At 42.3% G+C, this 10,095-nt stretch overlaps 1 protein-coding gene across 1 annotated transcript; it reads right to left on the bottom strand.

The window, feature by feature from the left end:
* Nucleotides 1-225: 225 nt before the first annotated feature.
* fgf8b (fibroblast growth factor 8b) lies at nucleotides 226-9,330 on the bottom strand. The gene is made up of 4 exons (XM_061224460.1): nucleotides 9,256-9,330; nucleotides 8,253-8,433; nucleotides 2,919-3,025; nucleotides 226-504 (listed from the first exon to the last, which is right to left on the bottom strand). The coding sequence occupies exons 1-4, from the start codon at nucleotides 9,328-9,330 to the stop codon at nucleotides 226-228; spliced, it is 642 nt and encodes a 213-aa protein (XP_061080444.1).
* Between the last annotated feature and the right edge of the window lie 765 nt (nucleotides 9,331-10,095).

Here is a 10,095-nt window from a genome sequence, read left to right as displayed (position 1 = left end):
CAGTCTTTTTGGTCAAAAGTACAAAAATAGATAGTTTTTTTTTCACTTCAATATATATTTATATATATATTTATTTTACATTTCTAGATTTTAAACAGCTAGATGTCAGGTATAGTCATTTCCAGTACAAACTAATGACAGAGGTCGTTGAGAGGAATCCGGTCATTAGCTGTTTTTCTTGGCTTGTGCTTCTTCTCCCTCCCCCCCCCCCCGGTCCATCCTTCCTCAGCTCTCTCCCGAATGGCGGACATGTTTAGTCCTCCTGCCGAGAGGGTGGTTGATGAAATGGAAGGGCCTCCGGCCCTCGCCGTGGCCCGGGCCCCGGGGCGGGCGCTTCATGAAGTGCACCTCCCTCTGGTGCTGCCGCGTGTGGGTGCCCTTGCGGGGCCGGCCCCGGCGTGTGAAGCCCATGTACCAGCCCTGGTGCTCGGCGTTGCGCAGGGCCGTGTAGTTGTTCTCCAGCACGATCTCCGTGAAGATGCAGTCCTTCCCCCGGCCGCGGCGCTGAGAGGGGGGGGGGGGGTTGGGGGAGAGAGAGGCGGGAGGTTCAGACGCGCTAGCTCCCTCCTCCAGGTAATAACAAACGTTTATGAATTGGAACTAATCAAACCGTTTTCTTTTGGTTTTTTTTTTTTGTTAGAGGAACCCGGCAGGTTGTTGCTGCCAGCCAACATAAAGATCTGCCCCTTCAGAGAGAAGCATATGCTGAACACATTATACTCAAGGATCAAGGGAAAGGGAAACGGCTGCAATAACCAATTACTTTGGCTTCTGTTTTGTATGAAGTGCAAATCCTTCCTCGGAGGAAAATCACTCCTTGGACCGTGGGTTTTTTTTTTTTTGTGTGGGTAGAACTGATGAGGTCTTGGCATCAAATGTGTGTTGTGTGATGCCTACTGCAATGTTATAAACCGTAACAAGCCACACGTAGCAATTATGGACTACAAAGTGGTCGATGCTTCAAATATGTTATTGCATAAACATATAGAAAGTACAATAGCTTTAAGGCTTTTAAAAACAACTCTGTTGTGTCCAAGTGAAATTTTAGTCAGATAGTGATCATAACTATGGCCTCAAGGGTAATCAGTCTTTTGCATCCAATAACATTTTTTGGGAGACTTAGCCAACAATATAAACCAGCTGGCATATTATTTCAACTGACATCAACATTTTCACGGGAAAAGCTTAAATTCCACCACTACCCATCAGGCCAGTGGTTTGGGGAATATCAGGGAATATGTCCAATACTTTTCCTGTCTCTGCAGGAATTTTGGAAAGCCAGAGTGTACCACAGGGTCTTCTGGTGTGTGTGTGGTTGTCCTGGAAACATTAAACCATGTGCATTGTATTGATGACATGAACTATAATTCACAACTGTCAAAGTCACCATTTTTATAAGCAATATAACACATTTTTAGCACTCTCCTAACTTTGTTTTACTCAAAATTAAAGCTAAACCCACAAAGCGTCAGAAATTAGTAGCCACTATGGCATTTGACCATGCCAAAGACTTTTGTTTGGCGGCAATCTTTTAAATGCGTTAAATTCAGCACTGGAACAAGAACATAACATCCTTCGCATACAGGTTTTCGAGCAGTAACCGCAATATGGTCACCTGGTACAGAACAGCTGAAGGCCTCTTTGTCATCCGGCCAAAACCCTGCCACACGACCGCCTTAACGAGCCGAGCCAAGCCAAGAGCGCTAGCCACTTAACAAACTGAGCTGCTAAAAATAAACCTCACGTTCAGAAGGTAACACACATCTCAACCGAAAAAAAACAAAAAAACCCTCGCATACACGCTGTGTTGGGCAGCCGATGTAACACGTGGAATAGGATCAGGGTTCCGAGCAGATGGCCCACCTGGCTGGATTCCGGGAGGGTGGAAGCGACAGTAATGTCCCTGTTCATTACCGCGCACAGCGAGAAAGAAACACAAATCTACCCTGGGATCGAGAGCGGCTGACAAAAATGAATGAGGAGTAAGCTCGGTGCCTACACTCCACTGCCCATTACTGACAAAGCAGAAGGCGGGGTGAGCTACATGGAACCACTGTTCCATAAAGACAGACCGTCTTGAGATAGGTATTTCATTATTGGTTGCAGCTCGCTCCATTCAAAGATTAAATTATATTGCTCCCTGGTCCTTTTTTTTACATTAGCACACATTATGTTCGGGTAATGGCTCCAAATGGGAAGCTTGCTGTAGCACCTGTAGGCCGTATCTGCTAGCATGTTGATTGCAGAAGGCGGTGCTCAGCTACGGGTGACCTGTAAATGCCAGGAACACACGGAACGACCGCGGACATGGAGGCTAATTCTCAGGACACCGCTAAGCGCACGTGGTCTGAATTTTGTTTTGATTACAGCTATAATGCTGACCAGGCAGGCCAACACTTTTCCACGGGCTCATCAGAAAATGCCCCAGGACCACAGAACAACAAAGACTGTACGTACATTTAAAAAAATGTAGAAAATAAAATTATAATTATTCCCATTTCACGTTTCCTCACTTTTTTTGTATGTTTCTCAGCACATTTCTATATAAAACGCCAAGGTGTAGGTGACTTCCTCAAACAGTGTGGGTGTAGGTGACTTCCTAAAACAGTGTGGGTATAGGTGTATATAGTGTATACAGTGTGCAGTATACAGCAGGGATCTTGAGATCATGGTCCTCGAGGACTGGGAGCTGCTATTTTATCTGGGAGTCAGGTGTGAAGACGCACTAATTGTTCAGTTAATTACCTGGGAGAAAAGAAAACCAGGACTGGATTTGAGGGCCAGATTAGATGATCCCTGGTGTACAGCATATCTTTATAACAAAAGCTATGGAAGGCAGCGGCAAAGCACAGAGCACAACCAGCAGACACGTACGATACTGCAACATTACAAAAAATAACATGAACATTTATTTTCACCTTGCCCACCAGTTTCCCCCGGTGGTTCATGCAGACGTAATACCCCGTCTCCGCTCCTCGTATTCGAACCCGGCTCCCGAACGTATCCGTCTCCACGATGAGCCTGGCTGCAGAAGGCAAAGAGTGCAGATCTGTCTGTTAGGCAATGTACCGATTCAGCACCTGCCGCTTCTACTTCTGCTGTGTAGCAACGTACAAAAACTTCATTCAAAGGTAATTTTGAATTCTGCGAAAACGTAATTATTCTGACATCATTCGGTGTTCTGTCTTCTTTCTTGCAAGGGTGCATACAGTATTCACTCATACATGACACACATGCATGCATGCATGCACACACATGCACACACACACATGCATGCACACACATGCACACACACACGCATGCATGCACACACACACATGCATGCACACACATATACACACACACGGATGCATGCACACACATATACACACAAATGCGCACACACACCGTTTTACTGTTTCACACACACGCAGGCACACATACATGAAATCTGCAGGGACCATTCCTCAGGATTTATGCAAGCTTGAGTTCTTGCACAATGACAAAAACATGTGCAGCACAATTCTGTGAAATGGAAGAAGACATTCTGGAAGGACCATAAAGTTCCTTATAATTCCACATTCGCTTCACACATAACATTTTACACACAGCTTTATTTTAGCTTGCCTGTGGAACAGCATGTAAAGTATGGCTGTGAGGTTGTCACTGGTGGTGCACAATCATTCAAAAGGACATGCAATGTCAATGACAAATTATTTGTCACAATGCACTACAGAAGCAAGAAGAGTCAACTCTAGACAAGTCAATAATGCTATGCTTTTAAACCGGTCCAAGGGACTGAACCCTGCAATGTAATTACACTGCAAAACAGGGTAATTCTAATAGAGGGCCGCAGGGGATTAGGTGAATGGCAGGGTCTGTGTACAAGTTCACTTTTTAATGTAGTTTGACTACTACTTAAATTATTTATTTCAATTGGAAATATTATTTTCTTTGTTGTCATTATATCCTCTTGAGACCTGGCAGAGTATTGACACTTTTTTTTGTTTACATAATGCAAGTGTCTTGGATCTCAAAAACATGTTGCCGTGAATATATTCCAAAATAGGATTCATTTTCACTGACTGTCCTTTGTGTAGTGTAGGTTTCAGAACAGAAGGATATATGGCTCTTGAGAATAAGAAGGGCACAAAAATTAATTTCTGGGTCAGAGAAGAATGTCACCTTTCTGCATTGGTTTATGTACAGGAAAAAAAAAAAATTCTATGAAAACACATGTAACTCTGACAAATAAAAAATACCCAATCAATGAAGGGATACAATAAAACAAAGGAAGTTCTATTTAAAACAAGCGAATCACAGCACAGGTTACTGGTGTGACACACTGGGCCGGTGTGCTGAATTGTTATCACCTGACACAGAGAGAGGCTGAGGTTCACCTGGAAGTGATGGATGAAACGGCCACACATCGCTGATGAACAATCCAGCCACAGGCCGGCGTTCGGACCCCGACCTGCACTTCTGGCCCTCCGCGAGTGAAAGGCTCTCGGATGACATCGGCCGCGTTGCCAGGGAGACGCCTTGGCCCTTCTAACAGGACCCGATAGTGTGCTTTGTATTTGAGATGGTAACAGTGTTAAGGGTTCAGTTCTGAACATTCCATCTCGGTTTCTCTCCAAACTTCATAACCGGTTTTGACAGCCTGTTATTAAATCCTGCTCTGGAGGTGGTTTGAAGAAGGATTTAACTCACTCTGGTGTTTGTCAAACGGTCCTGAAGACCTGAACGATTCACCACAACGGCAATACTCTCAGCAAGCAGTCCAGCCCAGTTGACATGGTAGGTGACATCACATTAGCCATTTAACTACCGAGTACATTTCTCTTAAAAGCTAGAAATGTTAGCAACACAAAGTTTCATGGCAAAATGCCATCAACTGTGTACTGCGATCTCTCATTCTATACAGAAAGCTTTGGAAACTGTATCTGAAATGAGCCACATACAAATTTTGACTAACCAAGGATTACCCAACTAAGTACCGTTTGTTAGTTAATTTCATTATTTCACATATTTCCTGCTTCATTTTGGAGCATTGTGGGATAGCACTTTACTGGAACAGACATGGGGAAAAAAAAAGATAACATTTTGAACGCAATTAAATTGACAGTATGTTAATGTGTCTATGGGGGCTGTATCTTTGGCCCCGAAAAATCTATATTCTATACTCAAAGATATCATTTATTTGTAACGTTGCTCCTTTGGTGTCAAACATGTTTATTGAACCTAAAAATGCAAAGTTGTTGCCCACACCAAGTTCCTAATCTAAACAATGAGAGGAGGTGAGCGAGCAGGGTGGACAAACATCTGACAGCTGTCCAACTTATGTCCTCGTGTGTGTCCAATACTTCCTGCATACTCTGACAACTTCCCCTATGCTGTGTCCAATACTTCCTGCATACTCTGACAACTTCCCATATGCTGTGTCCAATACTTCCTGCATACTCTGACAACTTCCCCTATGCTGTGTCCAATGCCTACTGGATACTCTGACAACTTTGTCTATGCTGTGTCCTATACTTCCTGCATACACTGACAAAATCAGCCGCGTTGCCAGGGAGACGCCTTCCTGCATACACTGACAAATTCCCCTGTGTTGTGACCAATTTACTGTATTTATGGACTTCAAATGGTTCTCACAACCAAAGCATGTCAAAAAAATAATTTTTAACATTTTTAACATTTAACATTTAATTCTTTGTTGAGGCAGACATTATCAATTTTTTTAAACAAATTTAATTCCTAGTTCTTTCTCATCTCCCAATTTAGAAAACAGACCTGTCTCAGAACTTTTCATTTCCACCATTGTACATTATATGTCATTTGGCTCACGTTTTTATTCAATGCAACTTATAGTTGATTAGACTAAACAGGAGACAATCCCCCCGATTAAGGGTTAAGGGCCCTGCTCAAGGGCCAAGCAGCTGTGTGGAATTTACCATGGCTATGCTGGGGATCGAGCCACCGACCTAGAGTCCCAGTCTAGTACCTTAACCACTTGGCTACAGGCTACCCCCTAGGGTAGGACGATGCAAGCAAGCACACTCTCACCCAGACCTGGGTCAAATGCGTAAATCCTGCCTTCTGGTCCTCTCGGTTGGCTCAATTGCAACAGGCAAGATCAAATGAGCACACAAAAGTATTTGAATCTAATACAATTATGTATTTGCCCCAGGTCTTCTCTCCTGCTCTCAAGTCAGTGGAGGGTAGTTCCCATACTGGAGGAACGGTGTGTAAGAATTACCCAGTCTAAATAATCTGTACACACCAACACCGGTTCACTACTAGATTAGATCGCAATGAAACATTTCGTACAGGGACACAATGCGCGTATCAAGAAATGTATCTAAAATATCACTTGGCACTAATGTTAGGTCACATTAAGTACTTAAGGCCAGAAGTTGGATTGAAAACCAGAAACACATATGGCCCTAGCTGGTCACCTCTTAAATGCATTCTGCTAATCACAAATTCTCTTCACTCCTCCACAGTCCTGCAACTGCCGTCAATTGAGAGGATTCTACTTCATACACAACTGCTGCCCGGAGGAGCCATTTCTGTGTGCCCCTCCTGTAGTGCGTGGAGACCAGGGTTGCCAGGTCTAGAAAAAAAATCCATCCCAAAATGCATTGAAAATCTGCACAACGTAGCCCAAAACTGGTAGTTCAGATTGCGGAGTGGAGTAGGGGGGAGGGGTGTAGGGATGATTATGCTGTCAGATGAGGTCGGGGGGACAATGATACCAAGTAGGCTGCCATAATCTATTGGATACCGCATAACTGCCCCTCTGTCTGGCTGACAGTCAAAGGGGGTTCGCCTTCTCCTCAATCACTCATTTTCTAAATAGTAGCCCAAATGGCCCCACAGCAAATTATTTTCTACCCACAACAAAGTCTAAATTTTCATTGAAAACTGTGAGCTCGTTGAGACAAGGAGCACTAACCCTTTCCGAGTGACACCCTCCCTCCTCTGCCCGTGCTGTAGCTAATTGCTATAGGTGGTTCAACCATTTTGGACACTTAGTTTGTTCAATGCCAGACTGCTGGGCATACCACTACAGGAATCACCAGCCAGAAACTCAATATTACCAAACCTTACAAAAATGAACGCCACATTTCTCATACAAAGAATTGAGCTGCAGCGATTAATTTATGAAGTTATGTGCAATCCCCATTGTGAAAACAGCATATTTCCATTCCAAGTCAATGTATTCTGCTGAAACCCATTCATTGATTTACCCCCCCCCCCCCCCCCCCCACAAAAAAATACAAACTGCACCATGATAATGAATTATACAATTAATTACACATGAGTCAGTCACTGAATAATTATTAATGAGCCATGATAACTTAAGGCATTCACATAATCACATAGTATGAGTTGTGAGCCTTTCCAATCAGTCTGAATACTATTTATTGTATGCTGCGGACAAAATCGTTTGATCCAAAATATAGATCTACAGGCCTGAGTGATTCTAGACATTTTTATCCAACAACTGGCAGGCAATGGGGAAAACTATTCAGGAAATGTTCTGGAGGTTATAGTAAGATATGTCCTAATGGTTGTCCCAGATTTACAGTTTTCTCTTGAGAATCAAACACTAAGCCATCTAGAATTTCCATGTATTTTTTTTACATTTGGCAGTGTCACTGTTACCTGATTTTCAAAGAACCTTACAGTTATGTCCAAGGATGAATGGCAGTACTAGTATTTCAACTTACTTAAAACTTTAATTTGACTTGAGATGAATGTATTATCACTTCTAAAGCACAATATTCCCTGTTCTCATAGTTACATCTATCTATCTATCTATCTATCTATCTATCTACATGTTTTGATGTGCACTTTATAAAGCAAAACTAAGCCTATATTTCTAATGTCTCCCAGCCGACATCATGAAGTATGCAGAGGGGGCATATCCCGGGGTCAGAAAGTCCTGCACTAGCCCTTACCAGCTAAATTAACTAATAAATTCCACCACCTGCATGAAGAACAAATGCCTGTGGAAATACAAAATAGTGGGGATGACTGGATAATATGTAAGTACGTATCATATGAGACATGACAAGATTGAAGCATCTTTCCTATGTTTCTCTGTTCACTTATGATTAGGCCCACATATTTTAGTTCGTTAGACTGTGCACATGGTTTCACAACCGTCCACAAGTGCACTTTTAATAATTTTTTTAATGAAACTTTTTTTTTTTTAATGAAACTTTCTACCGAACAAAAATAGCAGTACACACGTTTCTTACCATGGACATCCCCGTCTTCAGCCATGGCATTGATTTTCCTGTTTCCAAGAACTTGCACGTGCTTGCCACTTGTCCGGCTGTAGAGCTGGTAGGTTCGAATGACCCTACGACTCATCCGGTCAGTAAGCTTGCACTGCTCATTCACATGCTGCGTAAAATTAGGCGGGGACTGAATGGTCACCTGAAATGAAACACATTAGACCAAAGCAATGAGCACTGATTCGCTTTATATCAAAATAGCTTAAATTCGTCGTATGAAAACTTATGAAAGTACACCACGCACACCACAAAATTACCAATAATTGAACTGCTCAACGGCACATTTTAATGTACAATCTTGGTCTGGGCGTATCGGAATGAAGAAAAAAATTATTTGAATTTACGCACTGAGGCAGAATCACGCCTAAATGCACTTTAAACGAACACTTGGTTTCTTTTCAAAGAGGAGAGGGAATAATGTTTAAGCATCTATTGTTCTACTTTAAAAATATCATCAGTTGTTGATGACTGGGTTTCTTCTGGATTGACTATTTTCTTTTCAGAGATGGGTCACAGGTATGTCATTTTGGTCAGGGACACTATAGATGCCAGGCTATACGATGACGACTGACTGCCGCTGTCCTAACGACGTTCACTGTGATATCCAAGCCATGGCCATAGGTACCACAACTATGATGTGTACATCCATCTTTCCCTGAGTTACATTCCGGGACTACTCTTTTCAGAAATTCGACCACCATGCAGCCCTTCCATAACGTTCCTTTCGTCTACATGGCTCTACGAGGAGCGTTATTATAGGTAATGAGACCAGTTCCGTTAGTCATCGATCTCTTATAACCTACAGGATAATGATAATGATAATGATAATCTAACGTGATCTATGAGCACATGTAATACATATGAACATATGTTACACGGGTTTGGTATATTTATTTCGACATTGAAATACAGCAAGAACTTATAGCCAACTTGTAAAATTATTTTATAACCACCGTATACGTACCTGTGCATAGAGGCAAAGGGCACATAAATGGAAGAACCTGAAAAACAACATTAATTTATTATCACATAGCTTCATATACATGTGGAAATGCGTGGCGGTTTGCAGCTTGAGAGCAGATTCACTTACAGACAGTTTGATCTCAATGGCATCGGCATCATTTTGAAGTGATTTTCCTTTTGTTGAAATTATTCCTCATGAATTCGACTGTACCTCTGTATGAGGTTCGTCGGGAAAATGCCAGAACGTGTGCATTTAACGAGTGTTTTTCCTCAAAGTTTCCTCTTCTTAAATCCGATAAAATTATATTTCAGCTAGAGGTCCTTACTGGAGAGCGGTTTTGTCATTAGGTGTCAGAAAACGAACATTGCTGATAACAATTGTCTGTTCATTAATACTTCCTCAACATTTTTTCCTTAAAAAAGTGCAAAAAAATCGGAATTAGCATTTTTAGGTTACACAAAAGAAACTTAAATGCAATACACAGAATGATGGAGACTAAAACAAAATCTTCCGTCCTCCAATATCCATCGGCGAATGAAGAGGTATAGGTATACCATTACGTGCCAGAGGGAGCAAGCATCATAAGCAACTGTTAGCCTGTATTTGAAGTTCTCGTTGAATAAAACTCCTTTCAGTGGCGAGACTTCAATTCATTAATCGAAGAGGATCCCGGGATAGATTTCATTCTAGTCAAGTCAGAGGGCGCCGAATTCTGCTTCCACTGCAGTGATAGCAATCAGTGTTGTTACTTCAGATCGGTCGTGAGGGACTTAATTTATCCCGTATGTCTCCTTGGTAAAAAAATAAAAGGAACGTCCCAAAGGAACCGGCAATGTGCCT

The sequence above is a fragment of the Conger conger genome, chromosome 2, assembly GCF_963514075.1.
Source record: "Conger conger chromosome 2, fConCon1.1, whole genome shotgun sequence".
In the NCBI taxonomy this organism is placed as follows: Eukaryota; Metazoa; Chordata; class Actinopteri; order Anguilliformes; family Congridae; genus Conger; species Conger conger.
The sequence above is the reverse complement of the archived record's forward strand: the minus strand, read 5'-3'. Positions and strand labels throughout refer to the sequence as shown.

What these genes read in the sequence shown, in the direction of transcription:
- fgf8b (XM_061224460.1), bottom strand. Translation starts at nt 9,330, where the DNA reads ATGAAGCTATGTGATAATAAATTAATGTTGTTTTTCAGGTTCTTCCAT. An exon ending in CCCTTTGCCTCTATGCACAG is followed by an intron (nt 8,434 to 9,255) that starts GTACGTATACGG and finishes GTTTCATTTCAG; the next exon opens with GTGACCATTCAGTCCCCGCC. An exon ending in TGAAGACGGGGATGTCCATG is followed by an intron (nt 3,026 to 8,252) that starts GTAAGAAACGTG and finishes TGCCTTCTGCAG; the next exon opens with CCAGGCTCATCGTGGAGACG.